A 22,218-nucleotide genomic window follows, 5' to 3' on the forward strand; every position below is an offset into this window, starting at 1 on the left:
GAGAATAAGTTACACAAATGAAAAAATAAAAGTAACACATTAATAATGCCTGGCTGCTTGTGACTTCTGAAAACAACAATACAGGGAAAAGCAACCAGAAAAATGGACTTGGCAGTTGAGGAAAGTACACTCAAACCTGAAGAGTTCTCACATATTTATATTACATTTAGTCTCTGATCATTTGAAACTCTCATATATATATATGATACTGATACTGTTATTTTTCTCTCTGCTGGCTCTCACACAGCCTTGTTTCCTGTGTTTTGTGATTTTACTGTCTGTAAGAAAAAATTTCTGGAAGTTTATTTGTGAGAATCTTCTGAGGCTTGGGCTACAAATGGTTACCCGGGTGACCCACCCTCCTGGTTTGCCTTGGAAGATCAGTGCTAAAACTGGAAGGAACCTGGATGAGTAAGTCAGCTTATTTTGGGGGTTAGCCAAGCTAATTGAGGACTAGCAATTACGAATTCTCAGGTGAAAAATTTAAGCCCCTCTATGCCAGACTTCCAGCTAGGGAAGTCTCATCACAATCCTCTGGGTGGTAAAAAGGGTCGTCCGGGGCTGGGGTTGTAGCTCAGTGGTAGAGTGCTTGCCTTGCATGCATGAGGCCCTAGGTTTGGTCCCCAGCACCATATAAAAAAATAAATAAATAAAATAAATGTATTTTTAAAAAGGCGGGGGTCGTCCAGTCTAAGTGCATTTCTACTTATTTTCAGCAGTGGAATCCATGTCACTAGTTTGCTTGCATGCTAGAAAGAAAAGATCTGCATTATTTTTATCTTTCTTTAATTTTATTCTAAGATCTAAGAGGGCAAATATTCATTTTGTAATTCTTTGCAATACTTGAAATTTTTAATTTAGTGTGACACCTAAAATTGTTCAGAAAATAGCTGCTCATTGCACTTTCCCCTTGGATTTATTGGGGGAAATAGGTTTTGAAATATATCACACATTTCGCTAAATATGTTCTAATCTAAAATTTAAAAATTAGATATATTAACTTTTGAGATTTGAATGCCTAATAAATATAAAACTAAAATTAATCATCTTCCTCTTCCATTTGAAATTCAACAAGTCCATAAGAAATATAAATTAGAAAGTTATATTACTTGTCAAGCTTCTCTGTGTTTTGACGCCAATGAGTCATATCCTTTCTCCATCTCAGATTTTCTTGACTTCCAAAGGCACTTCCAGATGGGCTTCTCTCTGTCAAATAAATTTCAAAACCAATTTAAAAATGATATTTCCGTTGAATCACATCTACGTATATCTGTAAACATGTAAGAAATGCTGCAGGTCATTAATTTTGTACAGTCATTTTATCCTTAGTACAAGTGAAAAAACCTCCGACAATGATGTTTTTTATTTGACACCTTCAAAATAGTTACAAAAAAAATGTTTGCTACATGGGATATTTCTTTTAAAAATCACTCTTTTAAATAAACAAAGGTTCTAACAATGCTTTTCTTCCAAGACTTTGCATGATATGATATTTCTTCCTACCACTTCCCCTCGCTTGCCTCATTACAGTTTTCTTGCTCTCTTTCCTATTCCCTATTAGCATGTATAGTCTCATGTACTCCTGATTTAGGGCCTCAGTAACAGCTGTTGTTCCTTTTACCTGATTGCTTTTCTCAGAATTTTCACAAATCATTCATCGTTTTTTCAGAAAAGTCTCCCCCTACTCTCCAACACTTCCTTTCTCTTAATTTGTTTTATTCCTTTCCATAGCACATATAACTACAAGAATATAAGCTACTTAAGAACAGAAATGATATCTATTTTGTACAGCATTTTATGCCCATGTTGATAAAGTGTCTGGCACATATTGAGAGCTCAATAAGTTTCTGTTCAATAAATAAACAAAACAGAAAGAATTCTTTATTACTTCCCTTGGTCTACATAAGGCGGGAAAAGAGGAAGGAGGGGGGGCGTTCTCTGGAGAGGTTTCTAGATTTGAAGGAAGACTAGAATATTATGGGCTCTTTTAAGGGATAGTACAAATTATTCATAAAAATCCATCAGAAGTGGAGAAGGCATTGTGAATTGTGGAGAAATATACAACATACTTTAAAGGAATCAGTATGATTTTAAGCTTTCAACCAGAACACTAATGATCTTTTTTGAAAAAGATACTTTAAATTGGTTGAGAGGATGGAAGATTAATGAAAGTGAAAATTCATAGTTCAAACTGAAATTTAAAAAATAAAAAAAACAATTACCATTTGCCAAATGATAAAAAAGTCTATGCACTTTCCTATTTTCTTCCCTTTCCTTTCTTCCCTTCTTTTCCCTTTTTATTTAAAAATCTCTATCTTTGAGAAATTTTGTAAAAGAAAACAAAATACATGCTTATAATAAGGTAGCTAGAAAAATAAATGCATGTAATCTATTTACATTTCTATCATTTTCTTTTTTCCCCAAGAAATTCTCTCTCTCTTCCTTAGGTGACATAGTTTAGATGTCCGAAGTTAAATAAGAAAAATAAAAGCTTTACTTTTTTAACACAAGAAAAACTTTAATTTTTACATTCAAACAATAGTAGTTGTACTCAGGCCCACAGGTTAAAAAAAAAAAAAAACAATATAAGATAAGAGTTAATAGTCCCATTCTCTCGGAAAATACACCTTAAAAAAAGAGGTGTGGTATAACACAAAGAATACTAATTGGAAACCAAAAGATTCTGCTTCTGTTACTTAGTTTTATGACCTCAGGCAAGTTATTTATTATTTTCTTAACCCAAAAGATATATATATGTGCATATATATATATAAAACTATTCACTAGGTTTTGATAATAGTTAAATGACCTAAGTAAATATAAATTTTCATACACTTTTAGAGTGTAATACAGAAAAAATAAGTTTAAAAAATCCTCAAAGGTCCACTGTTACTATATATAACTCAAGTGAAAAAATGACGCTCTATCAATTCCTTCGTAGGCAAAGACTGTGTCTTAGTCATTATTAAATTCCAAACACACACAGCATACAAAAGCTACTTAAATAAATGATCACTATGCTAATATCCTGCCTGGAAACTACAATTACAAGGTACTAATTCAAATAAGCATTCATGTTTTATGTTTACAAATATATTCTGTGATGCTAGCATGTGTTATGTACACAGATGACTAGGCCATGCCCCTGACATTCAGGAACTCTTAACAAAACAATATTATTATTTGTATATCACTTCAGAATTTACAAAATGTTTACACATATATGATCACTACAAAGGTGGTAAGATCAGTTAGTTACACCAGTTAGTTAGTTAGTTGTACAGTATTTTATGCCCATGTTGATAAAGTGTCTGGCACATATTGAGAGCTCAATAAGTTTCTGTTCAATAAATAAACAAAACAGAAAGAATTCTTTATTACTGTAGTTAGTTAGTTAGTTGCACCTTCTACATTCTCAAAACAATCACAAGGAGATGAAGAAAAGGAAGATGGGGAGATTAAATGACATGGACAAGGTTATACGCTAATAGGCAGCAGATCTGGGATTAGAAATAGACCTGGAATGCTACTAAATTGTATTTTCTCCTTGATGGGCAATATTTTTGCCTTCAAAACAGGGTATTTTAATGCATTGTGAAAACTAGAACACTTTCTAACAGTAAGAAGGGATGTGGCATAGAAGGAACCCTAATGTAAATTATGGATTCTGGATGATGATGTATCAATGTAGATTCACTAACTGTAACAACTGTGCCACTCAGGTGGGGGTGCTGATAATGGGGGAAGCTATGCATGTGCCTTGGCAGAGGGTATATGGGAAATCTCTGTACCTTATGTTCAATTTTATTGTGAATCTAAAACTACTTAAAAAAGAAGAGTCAATTTTAACAAGGAGTGGAAATGATATAATAATAATCACACAAGGGCAACAGGCATAAACTGAGATAAGCCAGAGCAAAAATTATGTTTACACTCTGTAAATCAGGATTCTAACTTGAATTCCTACAGAAAAATAATTACCCATGTTAATTCAAAATTACATTTAAAATGATCTTTAAGAAAGCATAGGATTGGGGCTGGGGATGTGGCTCAAGCGGTAGTGCGCTCGCCTGTCATGGGTGTGGCCCAGGTTCGATCCTCAGCACCACATACAAACAAAGATGTTGTGTCCGCCGGAAACTGAAAAATAAATATTAAAATCCTCAAAAAAAAAATTGGCCTTAAAAAAAAAAAAGAAAGCATAGGATTATCATTGGTGACTTCAAACAAGATGATTATAATATGTAATTAAAAGAAATGAAAATAACCCTCACCAGAAGGAGAAGATACTGGGTACATACCAAGCTGTCCTCGACTTCGGCGCACCATTTCTTGCCTTGCACCTATACTCCCAAGAATAGCTTCTTCAAGCTTTGCTCTCATATCTTTTGATTTCTTAAAGGTCAAACTATTCATTCTTTCAAACACCTTTTTCCCCTAAACATTGAAAAGAAAAGGTATTGAGAAAAATTTCTTCTTTCTTTACCACATTATTTTTCCTTTCTTGTTGTCTGCAATGGTATAATCACCACTTACTTTGTACTCAAAACAAGATACACAGAGATAAAGCAAGTCTAATAGCCGGTTCAGCTGCAGGACGGAGAGGTCTGTAAACCACTTTTGTAGAACTGTTTCATCTGCATTCTTGAGAACCCAAAGTAGACAGATCAAAAGGCTCCGACTTGATTCTGCAGAAAAGGTAGTATGTTGCCTGCCACTCTGAAAACAAAGAGAAGTAGAATGATATTGATAGACCAATGACCATTTCTTATCCTTTTGATTGTCAATTGTTTCCTTCTAAAAATAGTAAAACAAAAATTGCTTAAAAACAAGAGATTTTAAAAGATCCATTTGATTTAGATAACACATAAAACAATCATACTGAACTTTAAAGTTAAGGATTAAAGTTTAATGAACTTTTCCTGGCATTAAAAGTTTGTTTTAGTCACTGGCAGGACTGTCAGCAGGGAATTTTTAAAATGTTATAATAGAAGACATAAAGGGAAAATGTTGATTATTAAAAACTAAAAGAAGATAGCATGAAATATCAGGCATGATGAAAATAAAAGAAAAAAGCAACTTACTCGGATTAAGCAAGAGGTGTTAAGAATAGAAAGTCATAACAAAATCATATTCGTGAAGGTTAGAAGACCACTGTTATCTAGGACCATTGACATAAAGGGGAAAAAGAGTGTACCAAAGTAAAATGCTATTTTTTACTCATGGCAGATAAAGTTGAAATGCTATATTCAATGTTTAATCTGCAACAGTATATGGTACGTGAAATACTAAAAATAAGAACATTTACAGTAACATTAACCGCAAAATTTACTAAGCACTCCACAAACATTAATTTACTTCTACAATTATATTAACAAGCAAGTTGTATCGATTTTACAGATAATATAAAATGACAATGAAAATGATAAAAATAAAAATTGAAATGTGCTAGACACTATGCTATCACTTTTTCTTATATAACTCACAATAATCTTTATAATAATAACTTCTCATTTCTGGTTTACAGGTAAGAAAACTGAAGGCTACTGGTTAAATAATTTGCCCTAAATCACAAACCACAAAAAGTAAGATTTTAGTTAACCAGATTCTAAAGTCTACGCTCCTCATCTTTATATCATGTTCTAATATTTGGTTGATAAATATAGTAAATAATAATGGGAAATCAGTGAAAGGGATGTTGAGAGGAAAGACCCTGGAAAACTGAACATACTTAAATGGCAGGGTCATGATTTTAACTACCTTCCAGATCTTCTCTCGACTCTGCATAATAATGGTAGCAGCTAATAATTTCATAATACTTACTTTGGCTTTAGGTAATATAGTAAACACTTTATATATAGTAATTTACTTATCCCTTACAGTAGTAGAAAAATATTATTATCAGAGAAAAATATTATTATCCCATCTTACAGCAAGAAAACTGAGCCATAGGAGTGTTATGTAATCAACAGTGAGACTGGTATTCAAATGCAGAAAATGTGGCTCTAGAGTCCAAGCTCTTATTCACCATGTCTACTCTCTTTCATGTACTCAAGCACATATAAGTGAATTCACCTACATAAATTAACTTAACCACTATGCTGTGCTTCCTGATCTAGGTACAAATAACTGATCTAGGTACAAATAACTTTGAATCTCATCCAAAATCTACAATCTTACTCATAAGAAAATATTCATTTGTTTTAAAAGTAGATACTTTTTATAAATAAACTTTCAGATATGCAACAATGCACTGAATTTTCAAGTACCTACTATTTAGAAATGCAACTGAAAAATTATTCTGAACTTTAAACTTTACCAACAGGCACACACTGACATTTCTTATACCCCATATAAACTGCCAATAACATTGTGACAAAATTGAAAGGAAGTTAAAGAAACGAAAAAACTCAATATTGTAACAATGTCAGTTTTTTTCTAAAATTTCTATAGGATCAATGCAATCCTAATCAAAACCCCAGTCAGGAAATCTGATAACCTGATTTTTAAAATTTAACAGGGGAGGGCTGGGATTGTGACTCAGTGGTAGAGTACTCGCCTAGCATGTGTGAAGCACTGGGTGTGATCCTCAGCACCACATAAAAATAAATAAATAAAATAAAGGCATTGTGTCCATCTATAACTAAAAAAAAAAATTTAAAAAAAAAATCTTAAGGGGAACAGCAGAAGCCAATAATATGTAAGTCACTTTGGAAAAAGAACCAGGTGGAATGGTAGCGGGTAGGGGAGATAAATTTGCTCTACCAGATAGGAATGCTGCTAAAAATGAGAATGATAAGGTCAGTGATTTTGGCATATGGACAGACAAATAATCTAACAGAGAACAAAAAGAATGTCCTATGCATATTTGAAAATATGATCTATGACAAAGCTAAAACTGTGGGTCCGTGGTGAAAGGATGAACAGTTTAATAATATTGAGACAAATGATTTCCCTGGTGGGAGAAAAAAACAGTGGATTCTGTCTGACCTTGCACCATTCTATCAAAACTAAATTCCAGATAAAGAAGAAACTTAAATGCAAAAGGCAAAAACTTCAAATTTTAGAAGGAATATACTATGATTCCACTCCTGGGTACACACACTAGTGAAACCTTTTGATATCGTTGTTTGTAATAGTCAAAAAGTGCAAACACCATAAACTTCCTTTGAGATAGAATATATAATGTATAATACTTTCATATAATAGATTACAAACTGCAGTGGTACATATCAACATGAATGCCTCTCATATAGTATTCATAGTATATAGTCATAAAAAGGATAAAAATCATGTAAAGGTGAACAAAATATTATTTTGGTATATTGTCAAAAACATTACCTCAAAGGTTCATGTGTTGGAAGTCTGGTCTTCAATGTGGCAACGTTAAAAATTGATGGGACCTTTAAGACGCGGAGCCTAGAGGGAAATCATTACTGATCCCTCTCTGGTCTCTCTAACTTCCTGCCTCATCATGTGCTCTCTCCCTCTCCAAAGACCTCTGCCATAATGATATGTGCCATGTGGTACCTTAGCCAAGATGGTCTTCACCAGAGCTGAAACTGATAAGAGCTGCCTGATCTTGGACTTTCAGTCTCCAAAACTGTGAGCTAAATAAACCTCTTTCCTTTCTAAATTACTCAGTTTCTCATGTTTCATTCTAACAGAAAACAGACCAAAAGAGAAAATAAAAAAAGGTGGCAAAACTATAAAGAAAAACAAGGAGGGACTTCTGTTTTGGACAATGCTGAACAAGGTAAATCAAACCCTCATCTAACTAAAAATAATCAAACTTGAAAGTATAAAAAGATTTTTTTGGGGGATGAGGGGGACAGAAGAAGCAAACAGAACTTAGAAAACTGAGAAAAATTTACACAATAACCATATTAAGACCTCAATGTTTTGGTTTAATGTAATATCAGGTATAGTAAAGAAAAGAATTAGTTAACTAGAATATAGATTAAGCAAAAAGATGGATTATACAGAAGAAGAGAAAGACAAAGAGGATATGATAAAAAGGATTAGCATATAACTGGAATACAAAGAGAAGAGAAACAGAATGGAGAAGAGGCCATTAAATTTAGACAGTTAGTAGCTGAGAATTTTAAAGAACTGAAGAAAAATTTTGAATCAGATTAAAAAAATAAACTCATAAAGTACAAATCAGGATAAATATAAGAAATTAAACAATTCAACACAGTGAATTCACAGAAAACCATTCTTAGAAGAATATCATAAAGAAGCAACAGAAAAAACAGATTATCTTCAAGGAGGCAAGTTAGGTCACAGCTGACTTATCAACAGCAGCAATGGAAATGGGAAGACAGTGGGAGCAATGTTCTCAGCTTGCATAAATAAACTAGAATACTCAGATTCTATTTTTTAATCTAAAAAATGAAAGTCAAATAAAACCATATTTCTAATAAGCACTGAGACAGTTTATCACAGGCAAACCCACAGCATAGAAAATTCTAAAGGATATATTTCACAATGAGGAAAAATGATCTCATATAGAAGATCAGGAATTCATAAAAGAACAAAGAACAAAAAACATGGTGAACACACATGCAAATCTAAATAATAACTGGCTCTATATAGCCGTAGTGATAATGATAATTTAAATAATACTTCCATAAGAACTATAATGATATTTATAAATAAAAATGCATGAAAATTATTTTAAATTGGGAGAGAGGTAAGTAGAGTCAACCTGTTCTAAGATCCTTCTTTTAACTAATGGGAAAATAAAGATACGATTAATATTATATTTGGTAATTTAAAAGAATAACATGATTCATAATGTAATCACAAAAAGAAAAGAAACAGATTGTATAACTTTCAAATGAGTAGGGAAAAGCAGGTGGCATGGGGAGAAAATGAGGGAAAAAATCCAATAGAAGTCAGTAAATGAGACAAAAAACCATAATAGGTGAAACAATATAAATTAAAAAGAAAAAGCTAAGTGCATTAAATTTAATTATACTAAATATAATAATTAAAAACTTTAGTGAAAGGGAATGATTACCAGGCCACATTTTTAAAAATATAAGACAAAATCTAACTATGCTATTTATAAGATACATTTTACATATGATACAAGTATATTGAAAGAATAAGGATAAAAAAACTCACGACATTTATAAACACTAGGCAAAAGAAACCAGGATTAACTATACTTTTTTTAAAAGCATTAAACATGTTGAAAAAAGGTACAATTCACCTAAAATATACAATAATTTAAATTTCTGAATACCTCATAATCAGGCCACAAAAGAAACAAAAATCTGACAGAACAAGGAGAAATGACTGAACTAAAATTGTAATGGGGTATTAGAATAGCAGTCAAAACTCAAAAAAGGCTAAGAAGATTGAAATGGGGAATAACAGAAATATACAGAAAACTGTGACAAAAAATTGAAGAACATTCGTCCATTTTGATATGAGATATTTTTAAAAATTAACCATGTATTATACATAAAATCAATTGCCCAAAATATAACAGACTAATTAAAACCACACAGTTAAGTCCTATTTGAGAATCCAATTAGGCCAAAAATCACCAATTTTTACAACTAGAAATTTAAAAACATAATAAACAATTCAAAAGAGAGGATCAAGAACATCCCCAAACTGGTACTAAAGATACACTCCAAATTTCTGAAGAGATGATTAAGATAAGAAAGGTACGAAAAGCTAGTCACAGAAATGAAAGGGTTTATTTACATCTACTACAGATGGTATGGACAATAAAGACCATACAAGATATTTAGAACAACTTTATATGCTAAGAAATTTGAATAATTTTTTCCATTAGAATACAATTTACAAAAACTAGTATAAGGAGACAGGAAACTTGAACAGTCTTACAGTTGTGGAAGAAATTAAATCAGTAATTTAAAAACTTTCAAAAAATTCCAGGCACAGATGGTTTCTCCCACAAGTTCTCCAAATATTTCAGGAAGAAATAATTCTAATCTTAAACAAGTACTTGCAAAGAACAGAGTAAAAAGAGGAAACTCTAGCTCATTTTAATTGGTTAACCTAACTTTGAGTTCAAATCTTAAAAGAACATTATGAGAAAGAAGAGTTACAGGCAATCTTACTTATAAACATAAATATATAAATCCTAAATAAAATACCAGCAAGACAAATATACCAATATACAACCATGAAAAAGCTGAATTTAATTCAGGATTTCAAGGTTGGCTTAATAATAGAAAGACAAGCAGACCACATCAAAAGATTAAATGCAAAATAAATAAGCATGTCAACACATAAAATAAAAGTTTTTGATAAAATTCAATGACTATTGAAGATTGAAAAATAAAGCTCTGGGCTATGGGTAGAGCTCAGTGACAGAGCATTTGCCTACTATGTATGAGGCCCTGGTTTGATCCCCAGCACTGCAAAGGACAAAGCAAAAAATAAACTCTTCATGAACTACAGACAGAAGGGAATTTCCATAATACAATAGAGGGTATATTAAAAAATACACAGTTATGGAATATATATTTAAGAATGAAATGTTAAAAGTTTTCCTTTTAGGGATGCCAACTACTACAATTTCTATTCAATATTGTACTGGATGTCCTAGTCAGTACAATAAATTATGAAAAAGTCTGAAAGGAAGAAACTAAATTGCCATTATTCTTAGATAATATGATTGTATAAATAGAAAATTTTTATTAACATATTAGTAGCTTAGCAATTCTGATGGAAACAAAAATCACTGTATAAAAATCAGTACTGTTTTAACATAAAAGCAATCAAAAGTTAGAAAATAGAAATTTTTTAAAAAAGATGACAGATTATGTTTTTTCAAAAGATGACCATTAAAAGAAGATCAAGGACCAATATAAATCTATAAAAGATGGGCTGAGTCTCTGTGGTGGAAATCATAAGTTTATGTATTCACAGATATTAAATGTAACCTAAACAATAGGGAATCTAATGTGTTCAAAATTAGGAGATTTGATATGTAAGAATATCCATTTTCTCCAAAATTGATCCATAATGCAATACAATATTAACCAAAATCTCCCCAAAATTCATTGGGTTTTGTTAATTCTAATTCAGTGGAATTCTTACAAGCTGCTTTTAAAATCTGTGCAGAAAAACAGAGGGTAAAAAATCAGCCAAGAATAATTTTTTCTTTAAGGTTTAAGGAGTTTTCCACACTCTAAACTATATAGGGGCAGTACTTCAGAGCAATAAGGAAAACATTCCTTTTTTTTTTTTTTTTTCCAAAGGTGAATGGGAAAATACTCTTTCAATAAATGGTATGAGAGTATTTGGTATAATATGCTAAATAAATATATATGTGAATCTGGACTCCTCAAATTATATTATACATTAAAAAGTCAATTCCAGATAGATTTTGGAATTATGTTAAAGGAAGAATTTAAAAAAGCATTTAAAAAATAACCCAGCAGAATACTTCAAAATTTTGAAATGAGAAAAAATGTTTTCCTTTTTTTTTGATGGTGCTAGGGATTGAATGCAGGGCCTCACACATACCAGGCAAGTACTCTACCAATGCCCCCAAATTTCTTAAATAAGGGACAGAAAATAATTTGGGAAATTTAAAAAATTTTTAAGTTAGATGTTCTAACCTCCAAATTCACAATTTAGAGTATGAAAACAGTCTTAGAGAATAACTATTTGAACCACTTATACTTGAAAATGGACTTGATCAAGAATATGTACATATACTCCTACAAATTCCTATAAAGGGGCAGACAATTCAACGGAAAATGGGGAAAAAAAAACTTCTAGATACTTCAAAAGAGAAAATCTAAAAGGCCAACATACCCATGCAAAAGTGCATATTCTATAAACCACTGAGGAAAGGAAAGCTAAAATGAGATACAACTATAAATTACCATACTGGCAAAAACCAAAGTCTGACAATTCTAAATACTGATGAATATGTAAAGTAATGGGACCTTACACTGCAAGTATAAATTGAAACAAACCCTTTGGAAAATAGTTGGGCATAATCTGGTAAAGATGAAGATAGTAGAGTCTAATCACTCTATCAAATCAACAAATTCCAGTCCTAGAGAATACCCTAAATAAATATGTATATATGCATAAATGATATATAAAAGAAAACCTATAAGATTGCTATTTGTAATAACCCCAAATCACCTACTTATCTAGGAATGGATAAATAAACAAAATTATCTCAGAAAATGAAATATTATACAGAAATTAAAATCAGTGAAATATAGCTATAACTTATAACATGGATAAATATTAAAAACACAATGTAAATCTAAACTATGATATTTAGGAATTCAAACTTAACAAAACCATAAGCAAATCAAGCCATTATTTCATTAGTCAGGATAGTGGATGACTTGGGAGGGAAAGCTGTGGTTGGAAAAGAGCATACCAAAGATTTTTGAAAGATAGCCAATGTTCTCTTTTTTTGTCCATAGTGGTAGTACAAAGTTGTTTTCTGATGTTTTGAAAACTTGCTCATTTGCGTTTCGTGTACTTTTCATAGTTAGACATGTAAAAAAATGAAAAGTACGGTCAATAAAATGGAGAATAGTGGTCATTTTGAGAGAAAGGAAGAATGGAATTAAGGACAACAGACTTCAAAGGTATTCATGGCATTTTATTTCTTAGGATAACCATTGAGTACACTGCTGCTTTTTCTATTATTAGATTTTGTACATGCACTTTATAACTTTCTATTGTATATAAAAAAATCACCAAAAACACAATTGACAAGAAAAACTAATAAACTGAATTCACTAAAATTAAAAACTTTTGTACTTGGATATATCTGGCTACAACAATCTTGTTTATTTGTTTAAAAGGAAGTAAGCCTTTTATTGTCCCACAGAAAATGTTTGGGGATTTAGATTACTATATAATGACTTATCTGTAAGTATCTTATATTATACAGTTTGTTAGTTTTAAGATTTAAGAATTCACATTTAGGGGTTGGGGTTATGGCTCAGCGGTAGAGAGCTTGCCTCATACGTGCAAGGCCTTGGGTTTGATTTTCAGCACCAAATAAAAATAAATAAATAAAATAAAAGTTATAAAAAACCCACTAAGATTAACATATAAAAATGTTTTTAAAAAACTTATTTAAAAAAAGGGTTCACATTTAGAAGGGGTAGGAAGGATAGTGGAATGATCGGACATTATTCCCTATGTACATGTATGACTGCACGACCGGGGTGATTCTGCATTGTATGGCCACAAGAATGGAAGTTGGCTCCATTTGTGTACAATGGGTCAAAATGCATTCTGCTGTCATGTATAACTAATTAGAACAAATAAATAAAATGAAAACAATAGATTTCACATTTATAGAAGCACAGTTAGGTTTGTTATCTTGAAAATTTTAAGGACTTTTGCGGCATCAGAAAGCATGCAGCTTGCCCTCTGACAGGCAGCTAGATGGACATTCATGAGATAGAAGACTAAACATCTTATCAATGTCTTTAAAAATTTTTTTTAAGTTGTAGATGGACACAATACCTTAATTTTTATTTATTTATTTTTATGTGGTGCTGAGGATCAAACCCAGTGCCTCACACATGAGAGACAAGCACTCTACCACTAAGCCACAACACTAGCCCCACATCTTATCAATTTTAATAAATTTCTGCAAACAAACAACCAGTCTCAAAACTTTTGCACTTCAAACAACACCATTAAGAAAGTGAAAAGATAATTCATGGAGACAAAAGTTTTGCAAATTAAATATCTGAAAAGGGATTTTATCTAGAATAAGGAACTTTCTGAATTCAATAAATGTAAAGAATAATACAATTTAAGAATCTGGAAAGACGTTTCTCCAAAGACAAATGAAAAATTTGCCACTGAACAAAGGAAAAGGTGCTCAACATCATTAGATCCTTAGGGAAACACAAAGCAAAACCACCATGAGATGCCACTTCATATTCATTAAACATGACTATAATTGAGAAAACAAATAATTATGAGTGTTGGCGAGGATCTGGAGAAAAGGAGCTCACATGCATTGTTTGAGAGGATGAATACTGGTGCAGACACACTGGAAAAAAAGGATCTTAAAATTTTCTCAAAATGTTAAATGTAGAGATACCATGTTATCCAGTAAATTCACTCTTGGGTAGCTAAGAGAGATGAAAATACGTGTGCACACAAAGACATGTACACAAATGTTCACTATGAAATAGCATTATTTCTAGCAGCCTCAAAGTGGAAATGACCAAATTGTTCACCAACTGACAAAGAGATATACAAAATTTTGGTATGTCAAGATAATGGAATACTATTTGGTAATAAAAAGAGAAAGAAGCTTTGATACATGCTATAACATGGATGGATGAACTGCAAAAGTATTATATTATGTTCAGTGAAAGAAGTCAAACACCCAAGATCACATGGTACCCAATTTCATTTACATGAAATACCCAGAATAGGCAAATCTATATAAATAGGAAGTAGATTAGTCACTCTCTAATTTAGGGGTTGGGAAGAAATGGGGAATAACTGCTAATAGGTATAAGGATTCTTTTTAGGATGATTAAAATGTTCTGAAATTAATTTAAGTTGAAGGCTGCACAACTCTATAATAAACACCAAAAAGGTGAATTTTGAACATCTTAATAAAGCTATAAAAAGTTGTCAAGGAGGACAAATTTCATAAGTATTATATATTTTTCTGAAAAAAAGTCATTTAAAACTTTTAGCACTTGAACTTGCTCTATTGGCAGTTTGCCTCCTCTTGGTACACATACCCTTCTCTTTTATAGCAAGAAAAAATATAGGGACATAGTAAATACCAATTTATAAAACAATGAAAAAGTATAAATCTTCACAGATTAAAAAATATTCTCAACTGCTCAAGTGACACTATATCGTGGGGCTGATAAAGTATAAAAGCATGGATTTTAGAAATAAAGAAAATGAGCTTTATAAAATAGGGCAATTTTCAATAATTCTAAATGACAAAAAACAGTTTTATCCCATAAAGCTTGATATAATAGTATTTAAAACAATGTAGATATTCTGGGAGTTTTAATGTTTTAATTCAATAAATAAAGCTCAGAGTACTTCTGCATGAGCTAATAAAACAATCTCTGTTAGTATGAGCACATCCTCAAAAATATCTTCCAGAAAAAAATTTCTGTAGGAGGACTGCTTTACCGTTGATGTGAGGAGAAAACTGCCAGGTCTTGTTAGCTGAGGGACTGATGTTCCTGCAATTGCCATGGCAACTGTTTGGCTTATCATGCTTCCACTCTCACTTTCATAATCATCAGTTGCTATACAAATTGGTCTTCCTCGTTGATTGTGAGTTTCTGAAGAAAAAAAACATAGAACAAAACTGCTTAACTCAACTAACAGTTATTGAGGCCACTATTTCTTTTCCCTATTCTCCATCATTCTTTAAAAGAAAATGCTTTTAACATATACAGTTGATTCTTGAACAATGCAAGTATATGAAAGTATAAAATATGAAATTATAAAAATGTATAAAGATGCAGACCTCCAGAATCAAAAATCTATATGTAACCTTTTTTAACGTAAATTTTGACTTTTCAAAAACTTACCTTCCAATAGCTTGCTGTTGACTAGAAGCCTCACCAATAATATAAACAGTACACATATTCTGTATGTTATCTGCATTTTATACAGTGAAAAATAGGCAAGGACCTTCAGAGATCTTTTTTTTACTGATACATAATTTATTGGCCAGGTGAACTGCTCACAGAGATTGATGATTGTCATACAGCATTTCCAGCAAATATTCACCACACTTGAATTCACTGCAACAGCAATAGTAGTCTAGTATGTACTATAGTTAACTTTGTGCAGTTATGATTTAATTCTGCATCTTTTTACATTTCTCTCAAATGTGAATGGCATCATGTATACTCTGTGTAAATTTTGATGAATTATATAATGTTTTATAATAGATTTGTGAATATTTTATGGTAATAACTGATAAAATAGACTATCATCTACATATATTTTATGCATTCATGACATCTGACTTTTTCTCATTTTTTCCAACATTTCTAGAGTATGTGGTCTGTTTTTTTGTATGATTGCAAATATTTTAAAAAAAAATTTCTGCCTAAAGGTGGACCCAGACACTCAAACCAAGTGATATTTATCATTAAATTTACGATTTAAACATATTTTAAACAAGAATTCATTTCTACAGTAATAATTTCGAACTTGTGGAGAACTTTAACTTCCTAGTTTTAAAAAAAGATAAAATAATATAAACATTTCTACCTTCAAGTAAGGAAATTCTTAAGAATTTAAGATAAATTTAAGATCAAAATACTGGGAAGATTATACTCAACTATTAGTCCCTTAAAGGCAAAGAGTTAGTTATCTTTGTTGTAGCATCATATGACGTTCTTAATACACATCAGGTATTCAGAAAATGTTTTTGGTTTTATTAAATTGGGTATTCTTTATGAGACTAATTATTAGTTAAAATTTATTCACGGAAAATATTATTGCAACCAAAATTCTACATTTAAGTAAAGTCTAATTTAAGTAAAAATGTAAATATTTAAAGCAAGAGAAATAAAACTGTATCGATTCTAGTTTTTAAGAAGCAATTTAACTTCAACTTATTAACAGTGTTAATAATGAGCATAATTCTTGAAACTCAGGTGAATATTAGTTTCCATTATGTACATATATGAATAAAGTTGACACTGAGAGTAGCAGAACATGTCAACTTTCCTTGTATCTTTTTAAAGATGTATAGTACATACTCACAAAAACAAACCTAAAAAGTAGGTATACATTGTTACAAAATTATTATTTTTATATTCATCCTATAAACTACTTACATGGATTTTATAGTGAATTCCCTTACACAATCAAAAGTTTTTCAACAATATGGTTAAACATTTATCAGTGTATGTTTCTTTACATTTGTTTTGCTAAAATAAAATAATCCTTGAGATATTTTCTAACACTTTTAGACACGAAGCTTTAAAATTTGTCTTAATCATATCAAGTACCTGTAAAATCATATAGCTGTGGTACAGTTTCCATGATAATACCAATCAGAGGTAGATACAACATGGCCACTCGAGCCTTTATCTGGGGGTCAGAGTACCGTGGGTCAGAGTCATGACTGGATAGTAAATTGTGTACCATATTGATGACTTTCTTATGCAATCCAAAGAGTCTATTTAAAAAGAAGAGATGAAGAAGAAGTAGTAGTAAGGTCACAGAGATTAGATAATATCTTTAAAACAAACAGTAAGTCATGGTACTAAATCAATTTTGTTCATTTCTTAACTTTGCCATTTATATGCATGTATTCCCTTTTAAAATAAATAAAACAATATGAAAGTATAAAATTGTATAAATTAAGAACTGGGGAAAAAGGAATTACTAAGCAAATTCACTTAGGAGTAAAACTGAACATTTTAACTCCTCATTAGTACATTTGAAAATTAAAAATTTTTAAGTGCACTTATAGTAACATTTTTTTCAAAAAATAAATTTTAAATAGCTTTAAACTGTATTTCATCAAATCAGATCTTTTCCCATTTACCAAAAATAAATTCTTTCCTTTTTCTGAAAAAAGAATCTTCTACCTAATGGTCCATGTAGTCCACAGAATGGTGTCTCTCTGACATCTCTAGTTAATAGACTCCCGATCCCCCCTCAGTTTTCACTGAGCTAATACACTAGCAAGGGTAACTCTCCCTTTCTACGTTCTTTGTCTCTTAGAGACACTTTGACTATGTAATCATCCTTATTAAAAATCAATCCATTCTAACTGGCCCTTAATGCTGCACTTAGCACCAGTTTTAGAACTCTCTCTTCTTAAGCCTCTTAACAAACTTGATTGAAGACCTTACCTATAACTTCTCTCTGTATCTTAGGAAAGAAGGACCATTCTAAAATTGCTCTGGCCAGATCTTTTACACATGCCCATCTTTACACTTACCAAAATCATATTTTCTTTTTGTCTCAGAAAACATTGTACCTTCTCTCAAAAAGTAATTTCTAAATATGGTCAATGAACTCCATCTTTCTGTAATAGCTTCAATGTTCCCCCTCATCAAGTTCTTTCCTTCTTTTTTCAAATAAGCATTTTTAATATTGAAAAGGTTGTGATTTGATAGCAGGTAGTCCTAATCCAGATTCCTTGATTGTAAGCATTTTACATAACTGTATATGAAAGCTTCCTGGAGATTTCTTTCTTCTAGATTTTTATTCAAAAAATGTAGTTTTAAGCACTGTAAAGAACCACATCTAACAGACACATATATCTCAGTTCACATTCTCCAGTTTTCTGACATTTTATCATCTTACATTTTCTCTTCTCAGTATTTTTTTCTGATAGTTTCCATCCTTCCTCATATTCCCTATCACCCAATCTCAAGGCTTAGATTCTAGAAATTTGCTTTCTGTTCTCCCCTTTTACTTCTTGTATCACTACAAATGATTCTTAAACCTGGATAGATATTACTCATCTCTAAGCAACTATCAGAGCTAGACTTCAACCTGCCTAAATTCTACCTATCTGCTTTCTTGAAGCTTTTCCCTATGATTATATAACTCAGTCACATTCAACTATTAAATATATATTTATGCAAGATCTGTAATGGTCTATTCTCAATGTTTAAGACATTGTCCTTATTTTTAAGGAATTCACTTTAGCCAGAGAGAAAGAGACACTAAAATAATAATAACAAAAATAATAATACAGGGGCTGGGGTTGTGGCTGGCTCAGTGGCACAGCACTTGCCTAGCACGTAAGTGTGAGGCACTGAGTTCAATCCTCAGCACCACATATAAATAAATAAAAAATAAAGGTACATCAGCAACTAAAAAAAATTTCTTTTTAAATAATAATACAAATGGTATAATCAAGGGGTAAGTCCTCTAATCTTCTAAAGAACTATGTACCATAAAATTAGCATTTAATCATAGTATATTCTTTTAGTTTTAATTTTCTAACTATATGAAAGTTTCTAAAGAGCAAATCTTTGGGTCTTGGGCTGTAGCTCAGCGGTAGAGCACTTGCCTTGTAAGTGTAAAGCACTGGGTTCAAACCTCGGCACCACATTAAAAAATAAATAAATAAAGATATTGTGTCCATCTACAACTTAAAACATATTTTTTAAAAAGAGCAAATCTTTGGTGAATTATAGAACATATTATGCCACTCAAGGAATTATTCTTGATTACTTAGAGAGCAGATAGAGTACAAAGATTCCTCTCAATGATCTAGGACAATATATGCTGCATATCATCTCTATACCTCTCAAGAATGTAAAATTCAAGACAAGAGATGTCTCTCACAATCACTGATTCGTTGAATTAACATATAGTTACTAAATGTCAACTTTGTGCTAGACACAATTCTTAGGCACAGCAGTAAACAAAAAGGAATAGATGCTTGCTCTTGGGCTCCCGGATCTCACATTCCTGTTTTTTTTTTTTTTTTTTTAAATTAAATGAATATGTATTGGTGATTGAGCCCAAGGGGGCTTTACCACTGAGCTACATCCCCAGTCCTTTTTACTTTTTATTTTGAGACAGGGTCTTGTTAAGTTGCTGAGGCTGGTCTAGAACTTGTGACCCTCCTACCTCCGCTTCCTGAGGGGCTGGGATTACAGGTATGTGCCACTATGCCTAGTTTCTGAGCTCACATTCTAATGGAAAGATACAAACCAAGAAAAAAGGAAATATCAGATAAATGTTTTATAGAAAACAAAACAATGTTATATGGTTAAGAATGATTATGGTAAGGGCAACATGGCTATAATTTAGTTTGAATCGTCAATGAAACCTCACTGAGATGTTTTGAGTGGAAAGCTGAGCTGAAGAATTATGGGAAGAAATGGGTATGTTGAGAGCCTAAGGCCAGTTGAGTATTGCTTCAGGCAAAGAAAACTGTAAAGCCCTAAGATGGAAATGAGCTGGGTATATTTCAGAAACAGTCAGAATGGTTAGATCTTATAATGAGAGGAGGGAAGAGATTGGTGGGAGTAGACAATAACGTTTGATTTTATTCTAAGTACTATTTAAAATATATACACACACTGAATATTTAAGCCAGGTAATGGCATAAGCTGATTCCCACTTTCAAAAGACCATTAAGGCAGCTGTATAAACAAAATAATTTTAAGGAGGCAAAGATGGAAGTATAATCAGAAAAATAGTAGTGCAGATTCAAAAAAGTGGCTGAATTTGACATATATTTTGGAGGTAGAACCTGTTGAATTGGGTACAGGATTGGGTAATGGATTGGGTACAGGAAAGAGTAGGAAAAGGAAGAGACAAACAGGAGTAAAAGTTAAGATAATCTAACACATTACTATTTCAAGCTCTTCCAATATCTTGTTTAACTGAATGCACAAGAAAAGGTGGTAGTGAACACAACTATCATTACTTTTTGGATTGTACAGAAAACCTTTCTAAGGGTCAAAGACCAACGCATCCTAGCTTGAAGAGGCAAAAAAGCAGTAAAGAATTCTTTCATCAGTTTTGTGTTTACATGAACTTGTGCTAAGGAATTGATTCTGGATGTGGAAAAGAAATCTCAATGGAGAAATATCTGACTGCTAAAATGCTCCATTCTTTATAGCAGATACTACTGAGCTCCTATTCGATCTGTGCTCCCCTTACCTTTCTTCCTCCTTGAACTAATTTTGTTCAGGTCTACATTCCTTCCCTATTGCTCAGGACAAGCTGACTCCATCTCCAATTTCAGGAGTAGATCCTGATCAGACCAGCCCTGCTACTTAAAACAGCCATCTGGTTGGCTGTTTTGTGATAGTCTGAGAGGAGCAATCAATTCATTGCTCCCTTAGTTGAGTAGGTCTCACAATAATAATAGTATCAAAAGTCCTATGGGCCCAATATTGTATTTCGAGACATAAGTGACTTATGTTTGGGCACCAGCTCCTCATATGGTGCCCTGTAACAGACATACCACTGAATCTATGGATCATATTTAAGCAGAACTAATCTAATCCACCCAGGAACCTGCATAGCTTTGGTGACCATGGCAGTACATGACAGGCAGGTGAGCCAAATCAGAGTAAAAACCCTATCTTTCTTCCAAATATGAAATAATAAATTTACCTTCCTTTAATAAAGCCAGTTTGAAGGAGAATTTTCTACTTCTTGCAACCCAAAATATCCTGATATATTAAGCAAAAATACTGGGAATAAAAGTTCAAATGAAATATACCAGTTATTAAAGAAACCTAGTGTATTCAAATTGTTTTCAAAACAGCTTTTTTCCCAGACAGTGGATCCCTTTATTTTTTTCCAATTGACATCATATTCATTTGTCAAATGCCAAATATGAAAGTGGTAGCAAGCAGGATTGGGAGGTCCAGAGTTTCATCCACTTAGTTTTCCCTCTCCACATTCCAAAGTCTGCACACACCTCATTCCATCCTACATAGAAACCTATTAAATACCTCTTTAGAACCATACAGAATGCAGTATGAAAACTACTGTTTCAAAAATATATTCCAAATATAGGAGGTTGCCATTGTTAAACCATTATTTAAAAAAACAAAAGGCATGTCTTTCATGTATAAAATATTTGGCCTTTAAAATATTTTTGAGTATTGACTATGGCCAGGACATATTGCTAAGAACTTCATAAGCCTCCTCTTTCATCTGCTCCTCAAATAATCAAAGAACCCTAGTGAAACCTGTTTAATGGTAAATCTTGTTTTACGGAAACCTTATATGAGGTTGATCTGTATTATAAGATTAATGATCATATTATCAGAAAAAAAATTTTTAATTGAACCAAATAATTCTACTCAGGAAGCTGAGGTACAAAAATCACAAATTTGAGGCCAGCCTAGGCAACTCAGTGAAACCCTGTCTGAAATTAAATTAATGATAATAAACCAATTAAAGAAACCATAGATATAAGAAGGACCTAATAGAGTAGAGGAAGGGGGTCAGAGGAGGGAGGAAAGAAGAGAAAAGGGAAATACTGAGGATTGAAATGGAGCAAATTATGTTACATGCATTTATAAATATGTCAAAATGAATCTCATTATTATAACTATAACACACTAATAAAAGAAAACAAAAGAGCCGGGGCTATATCTCAGCGCTAGAGATATGCAAGCCCCTGCTTTCAATCCCCAGTACTGAAAAAAACAACAAGCAAATCCACTAATCAAATGTATTATGGTCAGTTTTTGGTTTTGTACTTTTTAAAAGGAGACACAATTTTTC

The 22,218-nt window shown here is 32.0% G+C and overlaps 1 protein-coding gene across 8 annotated transcripts in view; it reads right to left on the bottom strand.

Moving 5' to 3' along the window:
* The window catches only part of Dock7 (dedicator of cytokinesis 7), a 200,539-nt gene that overhangs the window by 44,867 nt on the left and 133,454 nt on the right, over positions 1-22,218 (bottom strand). For all 8 annotated transcript variants that reach the window (XM_046451169.2, XM_046451168.2, XM_058581538.1 and 5 more), the window contains 5 exons: positions 17,004-17,173; positions 15,160-15,314; positions 4,537-4,719; positions 4,302-4,437; positions 1,110-1,206 (listed from right to left, as the gene is read on the bottom strand). In XM_046451169.2, coding sequence (XP_046307125.1) covers positions 1,110-1,206; positions 4,302-4,437; positions 4,537-4,719; positions 15,160-15,314; positions 17,004-17,173 — 741 coding nt within the window. The remainder of the gene's footprint in view (positions 1-1,109; positions 1,207-4,301; positions 4,438-4,536; positions 4,720-15,159; positions 15,315-17,003; positions 17,174-22,218) is intronic.

The sequence above is a fragment of the Marmota monax genome, unplaced genomic scaffold, assembly GCF_021218885.2.
Source record: "Marmota monax isolate L192 unplaced genomic scaffold, Marmota_monax_Labrador192_F-V1.1 WCK01_AAM20220418_F8-fsc00023, whole genome shotgun sequence".
Classification (NCBI taxonomy): domain Eukaryota; kingdom Metazoa; phylum Chordata; class Mammalia; order Rodentia; family Sciuridae; genus Marmota; species Marmota monax.